We start from the raw sequence: 20661 nt of genomic DNA, 5'->3' as shown, positions 1-20661 counted from the left end.
GCCGCCGCTTTGTCTCGGCGCGGCCCCGGGGCCCGGGCCCCAGTCCCGCTCCGCGGCCGCCCGCGCGCCCAGCCCTCGCGCAGAGCCGGGTCGGGAGCCCGGGGCCGGGCCGGGACGAGCGAGTGTTTGGCGGCCTCGCCTCCGGCTGGGAGGGCACAGGCGCAGCCCCAAAAGTTTCGGCAGCACTTTCCCCCCTTTATTTCCTTCAAAAGAAGCGTGCCCCAGGGCGGCCGTCCTGGCCGGGCGCTGGGAGACGGGCCAGCCGGGGGTCGTCGGGTCCTCGCTGTAAAGTGGGGAGAGCGGTGCTGTCCTGGTGGCCTCGCGGGGTTCCTGGGGAGCTCAGGACCCGACCTCCGCGGTGACAGCGCTCGGGAAAGTGGGCCGGCCCCCTGGGAAGTGTGCAGGGCTGGCCGGATCGTGGCCCAGCGGGGGCCTCCACTCGGTGCCCCACCGAAACTGCCGCGGACACCTCTTGGCGTTCTTTCTCAAACACTGGGCAGGTATTTTCTTGACCATTTACCGTGCAGCCACACGCCTTCTAGGCGCTGGGAATTCAACCGTGAGCAATACTTCACTTTGTCAATAAAGTGGGGACAATTATAGCTTTCTCAGGGGACGGCTCAGGTGCCATCTCCTCAGAAACGCCTCCCAGACTACAGTATCTAAATTAGTACACCCCCATCTTGCAGTCATTCTGTATTCCCCTGCTCTGTCTTGTTCTTCTCTGTAATGCTTAATGCTGCCACATAGTATTATGTATGAATCTGTTTATTTTCAGTCTGTCTCAATCCCTCAATACTTTTCTGTTCTGTTGAAAGCCAATGAGCAGGGACTTAGTTTTTGACACTTGCTATATCCAGGCACCTGGAACTGTACCTGGCACATAGTAGGAACATAAGAAAAATTTGACAAATGAATAAATGCATGAATGCAAAACTCTTCTTAATATCTCTTACCCTGTGGGTGCCCAAAGATGACACCTCAAGGTTGTCCCAAAAGCTTATGGAAACTTTGATGACACTGTAGCTGTGGTTAAATGTTTGGAAGAGAGGTATATGACTGTTTTCTATGAAATGCATTTAGTAGACTCAAATCTGGTCTTTAAAAGCCTTGCATAAAACGCCTGCAAGGTTTTTAAAAAGTGATAATCATCCTTTTAAGGAAGATAAGTTCATTCCTTTCTTGTCAGAATTAGCAAGAATCTATAAGAATCTATAAGAACTGACACTGGAGCCACTGTCTTTTTCGGGGACCCAAAGAAGTTGGGGGTGGGGTAGATAGAACGAGTCTCATTTTCTAAAACATTTTCACTTTCATTATGGGGTGCTAAGAAAGCATTTTATTGTCATAATAGGAGTGGTTTTGGCTAACATTAGCAGAGTGAAATCATGTGTCTTTGTTTTCAGAGGTGTGCTGTAACTATTGTTGATACCTGGTATCATTTTTTCAAGGTGTTAAACCTTTTACCTCTGGTCTAATGGTCTAACAGATGGAGATCGTTGCTGGTGGAAACAGTATCAAGAGAGTTTCTTTTTCTTTTTACTTTTTTTGAAAGATTTTATTTATTTATTTGACAGAGATAGAGACAGCCAGTGAGAGAGGGAACACAAGCAGGGGGAGTGGGAGAGGAAGAAGCAGGCTCATAGCGGAGGAGCCTGATGTGGGGCTCGATCCCATAACGCTGGGATCACGCCCTGAACCGAAGGCAGACGCTTAACCGCTGTGCCACCCAGGCGCCCCAAGAGAGTTTCTTTTTAAATGGCTCACAAATTAGTCTACTTAAAGGCACATCATTTTAAGAATGGTCCAAGATTTTAATACTACATAACAACAAATAACTTTTTAAGAATATCTGGTATCTTTCAGGATGAGAATACAGTAACTTTAATGAAGACACAAACTGTAGCTTTCCTAGTATGCATTTGGGTATTTTTGTTTTCTGAAAGCCAGCAATCAAATGAAATGTTATTGCCACATTGTCCAAATTTGTAATAGATATTACATTAATCTAGAAATTATAATTACTTCCAGCATTGCTCATTTGAATTCATTTTGCCTGATCAGTTGTCCCATAGTTTTTATTGAACTGTCTCCACTTTACCAGGAGTCCATTACATTTATGTCAGCTGGCCCCCTTCCCCTCAGGGTTATGAACACATTGTGTTCCAGAAGTTTTGTTTGTGACTTTTCCCCCCTAGGGAAACAAGATTCTAGAAAGAGTATTAAGTCTCTCAGGAGAGCCCTCCAAAGCAATCTTCACCCCAGCAGAGCTGATGTTTGCTACTGAGGGCATCAGTTTTGAGTTTCGCAGCATCCAGAGGCCTTCTGATCCCTAAAACTTTCCTTCGGCACCTACCACCTGTCCTGTGCTCCCTTTCAGCCTACTTTGTGACCAAAGACAAGTGATGTAGCCCTGCTAAGCCTCAGTTTCATTGTTTGTAAAATGTGGATATTCATAAACTGTCTGTCATAAGGGTTCTAAGGATTAATGGATGAATATAAAACACTAACATGGATCCCCAGCATAGCATGAGTGCTTAATAAATATTGATAACTAATGTTGTTATCCAAAGCTCCCAAATCACCACCACCACCACCCCCAACACACGCGTACAGATCTGGACTGGAGCAGCTTGTCTGAATTTAGTGTTAGGAAGCCAGCAACCTGAACTCACTTCCCCCGCTGGATGAATTGGAGAGTCCCTTAAGTAGAATTATTTGCATTTCAATAGCAAATTCCAGTTAAGTCCCTGTGTGTGTGTGTGTGTGTGTGTGTGTGTGTGTGTGTGTGTGTGTGTGTGTGTGTGTGTTTTAATTAGACTATATGGCTAAGAATGCAAGCATTTGGGGTATGATTTTGATTGGGGTATAGAATGAAGAATTTTCCTCCCCTTTTCTGGATATCCCAAACCCGATCCTGTCTCGATCTTGGAGGCTGCTCTCGTTTGCATGTCTCTGAGTGGTGACCCCCTTTCCTCTGAGTTTTACCTGCAGCACTCAATCCTCAGGCCTCTTGTCCCCATCCACACCAGTGATAGTATGCGGTTACGAAGTATTCAGTTCCCCTGGTGCACGGGTGATTCCCACACTTGTACAATGGTGCGTGCAGCTCCTCCCCTCTGTCTCCATATGGATGTCTAATACACATCCAAACTCAACACATGTCAAACCACCTCTTTAGCTTCGCTCCCAGATTTGCCTTCTTCCATCTGTCCCATCTCAGATCAGAGCAGTTCACAGTAACTCCTTCCTTCCGGTTGCCCAGCCCCCAGATCTTGGTAACCTCTGTGAATCTCCTCTTCCTCTCCTTCCGCATTTCTTCTCCCTCCCCTGCCGCTATGCACAGAGGCTGTTGATTCTACCGTCTAAGCATATCCAGAATCCAACACATTCTCCCCACCTGCGTCGGTAGACCCTGAGCCACATGGCCTCTCCCACCTGCAACACCGCAGGAGCGTGCTAACTGCTCTCCCTGCTTCTACCCTTGCCCCTCTCATCCCTTCCCATCACAGCAGCTGAAGTAATATCCAAATTAAGGCCTGTCACTTCTCTCCTGTCCTTTTCATTCAGCAGAAGCCAAAGTACTTACAAGAGCCTGTGAGACTGTGCAGCATTTCCTGTCCCCGCCCAATATGTTTTTCTCCCCCCACCCCTGTCCCCCTCTCCCTTCTGCCTTTTTAGCTCTTCCTCTGTCATCCCAAGCATGAGCCTTGGCCACCAACAGTCCCTCCTGCCTGGAATGCTCTTCCCTCAGTCATCTGCTAGGACTGTGCTTTCCTCCCCTTCTGGTCTCTGCCCAGATGTCATCTTCTCAGCAAGGCCTTCCCTAACCACTGATGCAAAATGGCACGCACATCCTGACAAACACTCCCCATGCCCCTGGCCCCGCTTTATTTCCTCCATAGGAGTCTGCTTTTGTACGTCTTCTCTCACTGGAACATCAGCTTCACAGGGTTCTTTCCGCATCATTCTGCCCTCAGCTCCTTGATCAGCCCCTGGGCCAAGTCACCCCACACTGAATAGTTCAGGGTTATGGAATTCTACTCCTAGTGACTTCCTCATCTCCTGTGGTGGTTCATGTTACTCTGAGTATCATATGTAAATCTGCATCCCTAGCCCTGATTGCCCTCCCGAGTTCTGGATACCCTATCCACCACGTGCTGGCCAGCCATGCCACCATCTAACACATTTTTCAGTGTTGGAATTTCCTTCGACTCCTCTTCTCTCTCAAGCCCACTGCTCCATCTAGTTCTGTGCTTCACATGTTTGACCTCTTGTTGGAAAACTTGCTCCAAGCCTAAGCCACCCCCCCCTCTCCTGTGCCTGCCTCCCTAGGCCCCAGTATTCTCCAGCCCCAGGTACATGCTGGCTCTGCCTGCTCCCCAGCTTTTCCCTCCTGGCATCCCCCACCTGGGCTGCCAGGCTTAGCCCTCTAACCTGCACCTGGTCTTGCCATTCCAAAACTCCCTGCCTTTCTCCTCTGCCCCAGCAATGGATTGTGATCTGTCTCTTGCCATCTAAACGTGCCTCTCTTGTGGGCTTGTGTGCTCCAGGCAGGTGGGATTCTGGATCTCCACCCCTACTTTTACCAGAGCGGCTCTCATTGGTTTTGTTGTGGTGGTTTGTTTTAGATATGGGCCGCTCTAATTTGAAAAGAGCATTCCCCAGCTTAGGCACAAAAACAAAACCTAAAACCTACAGCCTTCAGATTATGGTACAAACATCTATATTGCTATTTTTTACATGAAACTCACCTTTTTCTTAGCCTATCCCCTACGTCTCCCCACTCCAAAATACCACTCAGTATGTCAGGCTCTCTGGTGACAGTGGACTTGTGGCCCCTTTCCTGCATCAGCCATGGACTTGCCAGCCTCTAAGATTTGTCTCCTATGTTTCTTCGGCTTGGGATGCCCTTCTCCCCTTTGTCTACCTGAAAAGCTATCACACATCCTTCAAGGCCTTGCAGAGATGCTAACTCTGTAATCATCCTTAAATAGCCCTTGGCTCAGGCAGGATTGAGCCCACCTCCTTTGCACTCCTGCAGCACTTTTTTATAGGCCACTATTTGTATTAAGGATAATTGATTGCTCCTCTTTCCCTCCCTCTTGACGGTGAGACTCGGACGGCCTCATGTCTGACTCCCCAGAGTGGACACTACAATGCACATAGTAAGTGCTTAGAGAGTATTTGTGTTCTTGTGTCTTTAGTCACAAAGGTAGGCCAGTCATGTATGTCTCCCACCAACCCACCCCATTGGGGTTCACCTCGACCCAACCAGTGTTTCTCAAAATGTCATCCCTCGCCACTTACATCTGAATCACCAGGGGCTGTGCGTCTCAAATACAAGCTCCCAATCCTGCCCAGAACCTGCTGTCTTAGACCTCTGGGGTGGAATGCATATTTGTAGCAAATGTCCTGTGCGTCACAGCGGGAGAATTACTGCTCTGCTTATTGATCAGGTCAATGGAGCATATTACCTGTCCTTCACTGTTCTCGATGCTAAGAACACAAACATAATGACAACATGGTCCCGGGCCTCCCAGGAGGGGTGTCTCACATACCACATGCTTCCATAGCATCCGTGGAGTGTTCTGGGAGGTACCAAGTTCCAGAGGAACCCTCCCCTCTTCACAGTGTGAAGCTTTCACATGCATTGCAATGTTGTGCTCCATAATAACAAATCCGATACAGGGCGGTGGGCCAGGCTTGATAGAGAGGGTTCCAAAACCATCCTTGTTCACAGAGTGGCCTTTTGGGACCAGGTGAGGGTAGAAGGCTGCGTGGAAGGACGTAGTTGACATGGAGACAGGGACTGCCATCTGCACCTGTTTCCCTCATTTTTGCCTTTTTGAACCCATGGGCTCTCTTAATGGCCCAGGATTTGACTTTCTGGAAGGGGGAAATGGTGTCCGGGTAGCTCGGGCAAGGAAAGGCTCTGACCCAGGGTCTCACAGCCTCTCCACCTGTGCGCGTCAGTGGTTGCTTCCTGCAGCTGGGCCTGGAGGCCTTAAACATCCTCCCTCAGAAAATTACCAGTCCTTCCCTGCTACTAGCTGCTCAAAAAAATCTATTTTCCTTCTTTTAATATTACAGATGCCATTTCCTTATTTCCAAACCTAAGAGAGCTGGCAAGACTTCAGTGGTCTGGCACGGTGACAGTCCAAAACCTGGCTTTCGTTTGCTGTCACCTCTCGCACCCAACCCCTATGTACTGAAGGATTAATTATATGGCAAGAGGAAAAGAGTCTCAGTTGCTTGTGTTACAGAGCTTATAGGCAAGAATGAAAATAGAAGGAAGTCTGGAAGAAGAAAAATAAGCTAAACATGCAAAAAAATAAAGCATTTAGATTATGAAGGGTGTTTCACTAGATGCATTATTAAACGTTAATGATAGGCCCTGGACCATTTTTTGTATGTGACTCTCAAACAGGAAGCGGCTATAGCCACAAGCCACAGATCTATCTAAAGTGATTAAAATGAAATCAGCTTTAATGGAGTGAATGATATATGAGGGGTGCTCTTCATCACAGAGCTGAGCCTGTACAGATTTTTCCCTCTGACAACTGAGCCTGATGGGTGCAAATTCACCAAGACTGGCTTTTGGGAGACCTATCCCTGTCTTTAAAGTTTACCTCTCTAAAGCTGTTCTCTTGGCTCAAATGAAGTGGTCACTCATTTGAGGTAGAATATTGTCAGTATTCATTTCTTCCACTAACATCTATTGTGTGTGTGTGTACACTGAGCATGTGTATCCGTTACTGGGGTATATTGTCCCTGCTCGGTCTTACGCTGGCTGCTGTACATAAATACCCACGAAGTCCTCACAGTATTGAAGTAGGACATATCAGCAACATTTTACAGATGAGAAAATTGAGGCCCGGAGAAGCCACTTGACCAAGGTCACACAGCTAATACAGAGTGGAAACAGGGTTTGAGCTAAGGACTGTGTGACCCCAAGCACTGGTGTCCCTACCCCTGCCGAACACCACTTCCCTATGAATATGAATACGGAACGCAATACAGTTCTCCCATATTTCATATTCTGAAATAAGGAAGCTAGATGGGACTTGAGAGGGAATCTACCACTGAATTTCACAAATGAGGAAACCAAGCTCCTGTTTCATGGGAAAAAAGTTAAGCCAAGGACTCCCTTCTTCAAAATTTGCAAAGAAGAGACCCTTGCCTAAAACCCATATTGAAGAGCCTGGGACTTCACTTTCAATGATGGCCTCATCTTGATAATCTCTTTGGGAGATGACAAAAAAATACATCTGTGAGAAAAGTGATTTTATGTGTTTTTGATGATGCTAGCTATAGTTCATTAGCTTTTACTTGCCAAGTTGTTAGCATTTCTTATGGTGACTTGATTTAGATGACACAGGCCAGCACATCTCAAACTTCAGTATATATACGAATCACATAGGATTCAGCAGGTGTCTAATGGGCCTAGAGATGCCGTAGCTCTCACACCAGGTGATGCTGCCGGGTGACCGGCCGCACTTTGGCAAGGATGCAGGCAGGATTTGGGGGAAACCTTTCCAGCCTCTTCTCTTTGTAAGAAGCATTTCCAGGTATCCAGGTCACTGGTAAGTGGTGCTGTGGCCTGCTAAGAGCTAGCCAGGTAACGGTGAAGATCATTTCCTTGGGTATTTACTTCTGTCCCCATGAATTATCCATGAGCCTCATTCACCTGTAGCAGACATATCTTTAAGGGCGAGGTTGAGGGGAGAAGGCACATTTGTACTGCAGGGAGATACACTGAGGACTGCAAGTTGCAGGAGAGTCAAGACTGCTTGGTGCAGAGTTGTGTTCCCGGCACCAAGCAGAGGATGGGTCATGGAATAAGTGATCAGTCTAGGCTGCTGACTAAGGGCAAGGTTGCCAGCCACCCATGGTTCAAGTCCCAGGTCTGTCCCTAGCCAACTCTGTGTCTTTGGCAGGTCACCACCCTCAGATTTCATTTGCTTATCTGCAAAATGGAAATGCAACCATTATTTACGTCATGATGTCTGAATGAGGATGAAATGAGATCATGTGTGCATGTAACATATGATACATAGGTGTTTTTTTTCAGTTATTGGGGGCTCAGTAAGTATTTCTGGAATAAGAGAGGATAAAACGCTTTGAAGCACTGCAGACTTAAATTGCACTAAAAGGGTTTTGTGAGATTCTCAGGGACCTGCTTTAATGAATACATAAAGATGATTTGTACATAACACATTAACTTTTTGCATATAAATGGTGCTTAGGTGCCTAGAAACCATTTAAGCCGAACAGTTGGTCCAAACTTATGGGACTCTGCTTTCTCCTAACTCCCCAAATGAAAAGAAATTTTAACCAGTTTTACATAAAGAGTCTTAAGATGTATTTCCTGTTATTCTGTTATGCAGTTGAAGACACACAGGAGTAATATAAAGCTGGATTGGAGAGTTTGGGTCATAAATAACATTAAGAGTTCCCTCTCATCTTTACACTAATCATCTACTTGGCAGACCTCTAAGGACCCTTCCCACTTCTGCCTTAAGCATCACAGCTTCTGGATTAGCCAAGTCCAAGTGGAAACAGCCCTCAGGGTAGCTATGGCCTTAAGCCCAGAGACACCGGCACCTTTTGGGCTTTCTTTGCCGAGGAAGGAATCTAGGAGTTTCTCAGCTCTGTGAGTAATTCTTACAGGTTTCTTGGGATTCTTACTGGCTGCCCCACAGATTAGAAAATGTGCTCAGTGTCTCTTAGTTCTAATTGTGCTCTTATCTGTTCCTGTTTTTCTGCCTCTGATGGTGATGATGACGATGGTGATGTTAGCAACAATTGCTTATTAGATGCCAGATATTGGGTAAATGCTTTGTAGAGCATCCACTCATGTCATCTAATCAGCAAAGCAAGGGCGGCGTAGAGACCGTGTTCTCAGAAAGGGGAAGTGGGGGTCAGAGAGGGTCAGGCTTGCCACACAGCTGGGAGGTGGCAGAGCTGGGACTTGAACTCAAATCTGTCGATTCCAAGGACCATCCTCTTAACCCTTCTGCTTTCCTGCCCTCCTGCTATAGCCCATTTGGGGCTTTTGTTTGGTAAAGTATCTTCTTCCCACGTCTAGCCCCAGAAGATGATAACCTGTATGTATGTTCTTCCTGAATTGTGTTCCTTGTATAACTTTTTAGGATATCGTTATTGCCAGGGATTCTGGAAGGCTCCACCTCAGCCCTGCATCTCTGCGTCTGCCCCCTTCCAATATCCAGTAGTGTGGCCAGCTGGATGGTGTTGGACGAATGGCAGGCCAGAATGGGTCCAAGGGGAGAGGAGATAACCTAGAAAGGGATTTGCCCTAAGGTGCCATGTGTGATCCTCCCATGATGACAGTGACTGCTTGGTTTTTACTGGGAGCCATCCTTGTCTAAGATCATGGGCATCAGAGCAAGACCGACCAGGGAAAGAACTCAGATCTGCTACTTGAAGAGCCTCACTGAGCCTCAGTTTCCTAATTCGTAAAGTGGGGATGATGATAGCACCTTGACAGGGTTGCTGTAAGGATTAGAGTCAGCATGAGCAAAACCCTCAATAAAAGGAGGCCATTATTACATTAATATCATTACATCAGAGGAAAGACTCCTGGTGAACACTTCAGACTCCTCAACCTGATCCAGCCAGGGAGCATTTATTGTCCCGCTGATATGTCCACAGCTGCAGCTGCGTACTGGGAGAAGGCAGCATAGAATTCGGAGAATGTGAAAACAGGTTCTGAGTCCTTGGTTTTGGGATTTTCCACAACTCTGGCTGCGTGTCCTTCTAGGAAGGGTCATCATCAATATGTATGCACCCCTCTCACCGCCTTCTCTTCCACCTCCTCCCTCCCGGGCAAAGAAGAGAGGATCTGATCAGAGTTGCTTTGCCTTCAGGAGTCTGGGGAATTCAGAAAGCAGGGGTGCTAGTTCTAGAACTCCATGAGGACAAGGACTTTGTCTGGAATGACCACTGATGTATCCCCATCAGCTCAAAGAGGTGTGCACTGAATCTTTATTGATTAAATAAGTTATAAATCCTCTGAGACCCTTTGTTACGTGTCTATGTCAGGGGTTCTCGGCATTGACTGTGGTGACATTTTGGGCTAGGTATTCCTTGTTGCAGGGCTATCCTGTGCCCTCTAGGATATCCTGGGCCCTCTACCAGCCAGATGCCGGTGGCATCCCCCTCAGGTGTGACCACTGGAAATGTCTCCAAATATTGCCATATGTGTCCGCTCGGGGGACAAGATCACGCCCAGATGAGCACCTTTGACCTGCAGAATGAGGGTTTGGTCGCGGCTCTGTTGGGGGGTTTAGGTTTATAACATGAATGGAGCAAAAAGACTTTTAAAAGATCGGAGAATATACTGTATATGTGTGATGAGTAAAAACATTTCTTTCCTTGAAGTCCATGGCAAACATTTCCCTTCCCGCTGGTACAGCTCTCTGACAGTAACAGGGAGGAGGGGCTGTGGGGCTGTCCGCCCAGGGAGCAGCCTGCATTGCTACTTTAAGAAACAGTAACAGTAGGACGTTACAGCTTCGGTTCAACTTTGAACCAGCAAGTCCAGTACAGACTGACCTGTTTACAAGACAGATGACTAAAAATCTCAGCCTGTTTACCCTGTTAAAATGGATTCCGTGACTATGGCCCAGTTTTGCTTGTTAAAGAGGTCCCAGGGCAGGCATAAGGTTTAGGCATAGTGGGGTTTTTCAGGGACTGTCGGGATCAGACCTGGCTCGCAGGAGAATGCCATTTCTCGCTCTGGCCAAGCCAGCCACTTACTACGATCGGAAGTTCCAGCACCATTGTTTCGTTACTTTGAAACCTGAATAGCCATAAAACTGTCGGGCAGCTAGAAGAAACCCTTAAGATCCCAGAATCCAACCTGCCCCATTAAGAACTTAGGAAACCAGAGTCCATAGGAGCTAACATACTTCCTTCAAACGCCAATACATCCGCATCATGACCTATGAATCAGAACAGACCTATCATGGAGGGTGATCCTGTCGGTTTTAGTGAGAACCTTCTCTCCTTGGCTGTCCTGGAAAGTCCATTCTCAGAAAGCTGGGTGGCCAGGATTCAGTGCTGTAAAGGAGGTAGAACGCTGAGCACACTAGCTCCTGATACCGTCTTACACAGACAGCACTGCCTTATAGTCTTATTCTAGAGCCCGTTCTTGGACTCAGGAAACGACATTTTTTTAAAAAGATTTTATTTATTTATTTGACAGAGAGACAGCCAGCGAGAGAGGGAACACAGGCAGGGGGAGTGGGAGAGGAAGAAGCAGGCTCCTAGCGGAGAAGCCTAATGTGGGGCTCGATCCCAGAACGCCAGGATCACGCCCTGAGCCAAAGGCAGACGCTTAACGACTGAGCCACCCAGGCGCCCCGCCAGGAAACTACATTTCTTAAAAACAAAACAAAACTCGGACAGTGAAACCGAGGGGCCCTAAATGATTTTGTATGATTGTCTCCTACACTAGAATAGAATTAAAAGATCACAATGTAAGAGGCACTTAAAAAGAGGCATAGAAAGCAAATGTCCATCAGAAACTTTGTCCAGGTTAAATAGTATTATCCTCGCATTGTATTAAGTTGACATAATGCTGTCTGAGGCGAACATTCAAATACTTGTGCTACACAGTTACACATAGAAGTGTGACTTTAAAAGATAGTAAAGCTTTGAAATACACAGTTTTAGAAATGAAAGAAAGGCAGAGTACATTTCCTTCTTTTGGACCCTAACAAATCCCCATCCTGTAAGTAAAGGATCCACATATATGCTTTCCTACGTACTTTGGGTGATCCAGGGATAGATATCTTGCTGGGCATATTTGGTGGAGAGGTCAGCTAAACTTTTCAAAGGAAAAAAAAATTGGCGTTGGAATAAATGCCGGTAGATTTTCATATAAAAGCAAAAGATTTTTCATGTGAAAATCTATCCAGAAAAAAAGTTCAGGGTCGGTTTAGTGGGCTTTTTTTTTTTTCAATCTTTTTATAATTGAAGCCAAAAACAGTATAAAAACCTGCATTAAATAGTAAGTTAATATTTATTCATGTCAAGGCAGTCTCTGGACTGATGGATTCATCTGGGGCCCAGGCATTGTCAGAGCTAGGTGCTGATCGAATACCTCACTGTTCACCTCTCTCTTCAATATGGTTATTTTAAGCTTTAGGTCTGGCAAGAAAATGCAATCATGCTGGTTATTAAAAAAAAAAAAAGTGCCCAGCATATTTATAAGCAACTAGAAAAGAGTTGTAAACCCAATGCGTTAGAGTATTTATCCAACATCACCAACTTAACACGGTCCTTTGTTTGCCCTCAAACTAGTCCACAATTATGCTTCCTTAGTGACTTTCAAGCAAGGGAACTGTATTCAGAAGTGCATTGTTTCTCCAGTTAGGCACCAGGGAACATTTATTGGTCCATAGTTCCAGGAGTTTGGTCTGTAGAGCCCTGTCACTCATGTGTCATGCCCACCCCACACCTGGGCATGACCCTTTTCTTTGCTGTCCTCTCTGCCTCTGAGCTCTGTGGGTTTTGTGCATATCTCCGGTGTGCAGTGGTTTTATGACTCTCTGGAAAGTGCAACGTCTTGAGGTTCTGTGGGCTTGGTGTCTCTGAGGGTCAGCGACTGCTCAAGATCATTCTCTATAGATTCCGGATCCTACTGGGTTGACTGTGAGCCAGCATGTTCTCTCAGCAAGCCTCATTTCCCACCTCACAACCACACGCGGGGTTTTCAAGCATTTTTTGAGTGGTGATTTTTCATCTTTGGCCTGACATTCCTGGATCCCGACAGTCTTGAGCAAGAACTGCTAGTTCAGTATAAGGAAGAGGAAAAGGTGGCAGGAATTGAGAATCTTAACTTCTAAGGACCGATGAGATCTTATCCTATTGCTCCTAATCCCAATAGATGGTGTGGGAGAAAGCCTGTCCCTAGTGCCTGATTTTTCTGGTGAGTAAACCTGTAGTATGTTGCCATCTAGTGGAACATATGGCAAACTAAAGATTAATGTATTCTGACCGCAGCGTTCCCCAGAGCTAATTAAATCAGCCCGAGAAAATAACCGAAAGAATTTTTCTAAAAGCAAGTGTTGGGGAAATATATGCAAATTTCAGGGGAAACTAAAGTTGACTTTTAGTAATCATGTTTTCTTAAAGTTGGCAAAAGGTTACTCTGTTTCTTAAGAGTTCCTGAATATTTACCACCAAGAACTAACAAGTTTTTCAAACATGTCATCGGGCCAGGAGACTGTGATTTCACTGTCACCTGTACTGTGGGCACAGTTTCATATCCAAAATCCTAGCAGAAGGCTTGGTTATTACAAGGTTATTTTAGTCTTTTTTAAAATGTGATTTTTAAAAGTTTCCAGTATCTTTCTTACGTACATTTCCCTTTTTTTCTTTTTAATTAAATTTCTGCAGAATACATATGCTTGCTTTTAGGAGAGGCAGACTCATGACTTCACAAAGTAGGAATTTCACATTTTAAATTCTGAATCACATTCCAGAAATGTCTGATGCTGTGGTTTGAGACCTAATTTGTATGAAAACCTGCAAATTGACTTCAAGAACATTGACTACTTGTTTCGCTTCTGTCTTTGCTCTTTTGTTTATGTTTGCTTAGATCCCTCCCTGGTGCTACGGCAGCTGAGTGTGCATCCAACCTGAAGAAAATCTACACAGTACAAACCGTACAGGTAAGATCCAGAGATGGACGTACCAGCTGAACCCAGTATATGTTGGACATTTAATCCTCCAGCCAGAAAACAGCGGCTATGCTGGCAGTTCCCACCCGGGGTTCTGTCCCCACGTCAGCTCTCAGGTCTTTCGGTGGAGCTGCACTTAACTAAGTGTAACCCAGAGGCTGGCTGAGCACACATCCAAGTGGCCTGCTCCTCTCTTGGGACCTGCTAAAACTTATTTACTACCTAAATATTTCACCAATCCTCGGAGCAGCAGACTGTGGTGTGTCCCCGCATGGGTCTGTGTCCCTACTCCAATATGAGATCGGCCACTCCCTCTGTGAGCTCTGAGCTCGGTTTCCCTTCTCTGAGAGGCAATAGCATCGCCCTGCAGGGTTACCTAAGGTTACAGGTCACATAGGGAGAGCAGGTGGGTGTTGAGCGTGAAAGTGGAAGGTCTCAAGCCTGTTTCCTACTTCATGTTCAGCTTCCATCATTCTAAATTAGGCAAGTATCAATGCCTTTAATTTCTTTAAAATGGATATAATGAGAGTACCTGTCTCTGGAGTGGTTGGGAAGAGTAAGTAAGATAATGTGCATGCTATGCTTAGCAGGATACCTGATACATTGTAGGTTCTCAACACATGTAAGCTCTTAGTTCTATCCACTCTTTCTTCAACCAACCCTTATGAAGAAAATTTCTGAAAAACCTGATTTATTTAGCTGATCACATTTCCTTTTTCTTCAAAAGCAAAGTCTGTCAAGTGTATCCCTCTTTTTGAGGATAATACGCTGTTATAGACAGAATAAAGATTTAAGGCTGCTGTCTGCTTGCGATGGCTATATGTTTAGAATGTTCTAGAAGGGCCAGATTTAAAATGTCCCTGTTGTGCCTCTAAATCTTTTAATGTCTTAGCAATTTCATTAGATGGGCATCTAGATTGTGTCCCTTAGGCAGTTTCTCACATTTAGAACTAGCACAAAGATCCTTTTTTCAGAACTTCTCCCACTATCTGGTTCAGAAAATTTAGTATTTTCAGTTTTGCGGTCCCGGGAATCTGATGGGAAGGTGCCATGCATGGCCACTGAGCCAGGTGTAAAGACACAGTCCAGACCATGGTCCAGTTCTGATCTACTTGGAAAAATGTCATAAGCATGTGGAAAGCAAAATAACAGTGCTGCTGTAAATAATCTCACGGTGCCAAGTACAAGCGATGTCACAAGGCAGCACGTGGGCCACTGTCCAGAGGGATGACTGCTCTCACATTCCAGGGAAGGCTTCCCCTCTCTTCTTCCCTGTGGTGACGTTGTGGACTTTTGTTACCTCTTCTCCAGCAGTCGTTGTAGAAAGCTCAGAGCACTTGACTTTGAAGCCTGTCTTCACTTGGAAGTTCTTAGATCCCTTTGACTTTCAGAGGTACTCATTAGACTTTTTCCACTCCATTATGACATTGGGTCCTCGGAGCTCTGCCTGGGATTCCAGGACAGACCCTGGTTGAGTCAGATCAAGGGGTCCGTTTGTTTCTCTGACCCTGTGTGACCACAGGGCATTTGGTTGAGCCTTGGCGTCCAGCAGCAAGTTAGGGTCTTCAGGACCAATTTTTAAAGTACCCAGGTTGGCACATACTACGAAATACCTTCTTGAAAACTCTATTGGGAGATAATTTATATTCAGTAAATGTAGATTTCGTTAAGTGTGCAGTTTGATAAGTTTTGACAAAGGTATGCAGACATGTAACCATAACCCAGATCAAGATAAAAAGATTTGCATCATGTCAGAAAGTTCCTGCGTGCCCTTCCAGTCATCCTTCTCTTCCAGAAGCAGCCACTATTCACGTTTCTATCACCATATATCCTTTTGTTTTTTATTGAACATCCTATAAATGGAATCACACAGTACCATACTCTATTGTGTCTATTATTCCTTCCCCTCAATAAGTACTGGACGATCGGGGCGCCTGGGTGACTCAGTTGGTTAAGTGGCCAACTCCTGTTTTTGGCTCAGATCATGATTTCAGGGTCCTGGGTCAAGCTCCCTGTCAGGCTTTCCACTGAGCAGGGAGTCTGCTTGAGGCTTCTCTCTTCCCCCTCTCCCTTTGCCCCTCCCCACTGTGAGCTCTCTCTTTCTCTAATAAATAAATAAAATCTTTTAAATAAATAAATATGTACATACTACATACCGAAGGACTGAAGGGATGAATGAAAAGTTAATAAATGAACCGCTTTCCTGAACCACAGCAGAACTACCTGCATAAGGATCCTTTAAGCTATAAGCCCCATTCTCAAAAACTGATCCTTGGTGGGGTGAAAAATCCTCCTGTTTTTATACATAAAGCACAGATATGTATCCAGTACTTAAAGAAAGAAACAGCTTTGCTGCGGTATTAACATTTCACAAGGGAGCAGTTAGAACAAAGGGCTCTTTGGGGTGGGCTGGAGGGATGTGTTAATGAAACACTGCCCTAAGTGGTCAGGAAGTCCTTTCATATCTGATGTGCCTCTGTCCGCCTCGGTTTCCTTATCTGTCAGACTGAGGTAATAACGCTGCCTACTCCCTAAGGTTGAGCGAGGGTTAAATGAGATTGCATGTGCTTCTTAGTCGTGCTTGGCACTTTGTACTCAGACGTTAGCAGCTTTTACCGAAGTGGTGTTGGATGCTACCCCTTGGCGTCATCAGTTGACTGGCGAGGATGTGGGTGAGGGTGTAGAGTAGTCACATTGCCTGCGTTTCTATCTCGTATCTGCCGCTTACTTGCTCGGGCAAGTGGCTTAACTTCTCTGTATCTGCTTACTCATCTCCGAGATGGGAATGCTCTTGATACTGATTGTAGCATGAGGCCCTGAGAATGAAATGGCACAAGGAGGTAAAAAGCACATGGGAGGGTCTGGTAATAATAACAGGTGCATCTGCTATTCCTCACCGACTCCTTCTGGAGCCGTTTCACGTTGTCCTCGGGCCCGTTGTCTTTCAGACAGCTGTGCACTGCTACTTTGCGGTGATATATTTCAAGCAGTTATTCCCCAGTTGATGCCACTGCTGCCACCCCTACTCATGAGAACACATTTAACTTACCAGTAACTTCTGGGATTCCAGCTTGTCAGTGTCCTGAACATTTGGGAACGGTCCCGAGTATTTAACAACTGCCTTGGTGCTAGTTTTTAAGTCATTTGAGGACAAGCTTTGGCTCCCCTGTGTTTTTATTCTGTGATTATTTAGTAATTCTTGGACCCTCGCTCTTTCAGCACTAAAAAAACACATCCCCAATTGTGTCTGTGATTTTCCCCCCAACTCTGTTTGGGTGAAATGTGAGAATTCCGTGTTATTGATGACTGCTTTATATAGAAGGATATAATATGTCTTTTTGTACTTTGAGGCCCTTCAGCAAATCAGAGATGTTGATGGGGGTGGGGGAGGAATTATGATTCCCATTTAGTAGCTGCAGAGACTGAGGCTGAGAGCTAAGTGCTCCAAAACAGCCGTGGAAACAGCCAATCTTGCCACGCCTCAGGGACTAGAGCTCCCACCCCTTCTAGTTCACTTCTTTTCCTTTCCCTTTGCCCTGACTTGAGGGGGGGCAGGGAGGCACGTGCCTCCAGGCGGCCCACTGACCCCTGCTGAGGACATTCTCACTGTAGCCAACAATAATTCTCTTTGCTTGGACTTAAATTTATTTCTTGCTTTCCTGCCTTCTTGGAAAATTCCATTTTTCATCTAGTTGTGTTTTCCAGATGCTTATTGATTCCTTTTACTCTTTTGTAAACATTTCCAAATTTTCCACATTTCTCCTGTGTTTTTATGTCCTAAATGGATGCAGTACAGAACAGAACACAGCTTCTGAGCAAGCCTGATTCTACCTGTGGGAGAACGAAGAGCTACCTGCCAAACATGGTTTGCAAGGGAGGGCTGCCTCGTCCCCACTTTCTTTCAGCATGGCTACCCCAAAACCAGCAATTCCAGCCCTGAAAACTCATTCCTCTACAACATTCTATCCCACCTCAGCCATGCTTGTTATCTCCTTCAAGATTTTGCCACGCCGTGTCCCACTTGTGCTGTGTTCTACCCAGTAGGTTGCATAAATTGGCTGACTTTTTACTTAAATTTACATAATACAGAAACTTCATGTTTCTTCTGTAAATGGATATCCGGCATCATGTATCATAAACAGAAAGTCTCCATCAAAAATACGTACACTCTGTTAAAATTAAGAGAATGTTCCTTCTGTACCTGTGTACTGCTGGTGATGTCAAGACATCATCCTTCATCAGAAGGTGTGAAGTCGTTGTGCTGTTGTAGATCGTTAGTTAGGACGACAGATTGCCTTCCAAATCACTGTGGAGTGAGGGCTGTCGTCAGGCTTACAGGTCAGTACTGGTACTGAAGGATGATGTGAAGATTGATTCAAATTTTGAACACAGACGGGCAGCCCACAGTGGGTGGCATCCTGCAATAGAATGACCTGGAATGAACCATTTGGGTGAAGGGAGGGGACTGAGGCAAGAAAGAGAGACACACCGTATTGAAGAGACAGACAGAAGGACCTACAGCCTGGTCTACCACATAGGTCTGTCGAACACAGACTTAATTTCGAGTAAGACAGGGTTATCATTTAATTAATTCAGCATGTGTATAATGAGATCAGCATTTATAGTCACAGCCCATTTGTGCGGAAATAGAACTGCAGTCAGGTTACCCATGATCCTCTGTCTCTGGTGGCTTGCTGGCACCGGGGGCCACTGTGTGGGTGGGGGCTAAAGGGGGAAATGAAATCTTGCACAGTAAAAGTAATTTAGTCATTTCAAATGTAAAACTTGGTCTCTGAAGGGGATCAGAATACGCCACCCCCAAAAATGCCACGTTAGCATAAGAATTCTGTGAAGCCGAAGGCAGTTGAGAAACAGCAGACAAGGGAGGAGCCCTCTGCTTTCCTGTCTGCCTAACGTCAGGCATAAATTTCCCTTTTAAGGGTGGCATAAACTTCCGTCTGTAAAGGTAGCCTCCTTCCTTGTCGCTTGAGTCTGCATAGCAAACCTTACTCCACAACCGTTTCTACCGTATATGTCCCAGTCACCTCCCCCAGTGGACCACCTGTAAGGGGCCCCAAACCCCTTTTCCTTTATCCATTCATGTTTCACAGTTTATCAGTCTTTGTTATAATGGTATATTAGTTTCTGAGTCCAGCCACTTTCTTGGGCTTTCACTGCCATTTTCTGAAGCCCCTGTGCACTTCGAAGTATTAACATTAATAAAGAAACATATACCAGTGGGCCTTTTGCATGAAGCGGGGTGCACATCGCTCTGATGTGTTTCCCCAGGCTTTTCTGTGGGCTCTCTCCACTCAGAGTATGAATCCCACTTAGCTCCCCAATTCAGACTTTGTGATTTATTCAGTGACTTCCTGTGTGATGAGACATTGCCCGAATACCCTGTCCTTTATTTTATCTATGTGATGACCAGTCCTCCAAACTTTGGTTCTCTCTTTAAGTCAGGCCGTTTTGGAATTCAAAACAAAACCCATTGCTCTCTCAAGTGCCCAGCTTTTGCAGATCAGAAGCACTTTGCTTTCAGCCTACTGTGTCTGCTCTCTGTTAAAAACATCCTTTAAGTTCTTTCCTTGTTGCCTTGTTTGTTCTGGGTTCTTTCTGTCCTCTGCACAAATATCATTGATTCAGTTGGTGGGAAGCAAGCTCCAGACAACTAGAAATCCATTCCTATTGAATGGAAATATTTGCTTATTATTTAAAAAACACTCTCTTGCTTCATATGCTATGACCCTCAGAAGAAATTCTGGATTTTGGTGGGGGTTTTTTTGGTGGGGGGAGGGGGATGTTTGCTGGGTATTTTTGTTTTATTTTACACTTGCCTGTCTGGCACAACACAGCATTTTTTTCTTTGCTCGTAATTTCAAGTATGTTCTCTTTCTCATTTCTTCAGAACATTCCAGTAGAAAATTGAGAAGGAAATTTGTCAGTTTTTCTGGTAATGAATGATTATCTATTTGGCAGATAGATGATAGATGGGGCATAATTGCTCCAATCAAAACTAGTAGATTAGGGATTTATCAAATGGTCACACTGTCTAGTGAGTCTAATCACACTTTGCTTCCTTACTTGAGGCATATCAAAACTCTCACCTCACCTTTAATCATTAAATTATCCAATGCAAAAGCTCTATCTACCTGATATGTAGAGGAGGAAATTAGGTTGCAAGGGCTCCGTGAGCTGTGAAGGTGATCCTGAGAACCTTGGTCCTAAATCCAGGTAGACTTGGTTGGACTTACGACTCCACTGGACAACCATCCTCCCTGCCTCCATTCTTCAGGGAGGGTGCCAGAATGATGCTTGAGAACTTACCCACCAAGGCATGGACTCCATGGGCAAGGCTGGCCCTCATACATTCAGTGCCGTTCCCCCAAGAGCTCATCACAGTGCATGCTCATAACTGGTGCCTGCAAATGTTGCCCAAATGAATGATGCCTGACTTTTATACCTTTCCTCGTCCAAGGGGCATCATTCAGGCTTTTGAAAAAAGCACTTAGCCATGATTTATCAACGTTGTGTTTATTTTTACTCCAATCCACTGTTTGCAGGCCACTTTGAATTAATTATAAGAATTCTAAGAAGTAATTACAAAAGCCATTAGGCTTTTGAAATCTATTTGCAAGTTCCTAGCTATAGTAAAATTTAGGTATTTCAACAAAAATAACAATGTGTTACAGAGAATATGATCATGAGTTTTCAAGCTTCCAGTGAAATAGCCGTTTTATTTTCGCAGAGTAAGAGGAGGATCTCAGGAGCTGTGTGATGCTTCCTCAGGCTGTTTCACCATCATGTATATAGTCATTCCCCCGTATCCAGCAGGGGTGCATTCCAAGACCCCCCGTGGATGCCTGACATACTGCATAGTACTGAAGCCCATACATAGCAGGGTTTTTTCCTGCACATACAGACTTAGGATAAAGTTTAATTTATAAAC

At 45.3% G+C, this 20661-nt stretch overlaps 1 protein-coding gene across 1 annotated transcript in view; it reads left to right on the top strand.

The window, feature by feature from the left end:
- Positions 1 to 20661, top strand: part of EIF4E3 (eukaryotic translation initiation factor 4E family member 3) — a 41952-nt gene that overhangs the window by 3579 nt on the left and 17712 nt on the right. Inside the window, exon 3 of the mRNA XM_019794573.2 lies at positions 13631 to 13703. Within this exon, the coding sequence (XP_019650132.2) occupies positions 13631 to 13703 (73 nt within the window). The remainder of the gene's footprint in view (positions 1 to 13630; positions 13704 to 20661) is intronic.

The sequence above is a fragment of the Ailuropoda melanoleuca genome, chromosome 4 (genome assembly GCF_002007445.2).
Source record: "Ailuropoda melanoleuca isolate Jingjing chromosome 4, ASM200744v2, whole genome shotgun sequence".
NCBI lineage: Eukaryota > Metazoa > Chordata > Mammalia > Carnivora > Ursidae > Ailuropoda > Ailuropoda melanoleuca.
The sequence above is the reverse complement of the archived record's forward strand: the minus strand, read 5'-3'. Positions and strand labels throughout refer to the sequence as shown.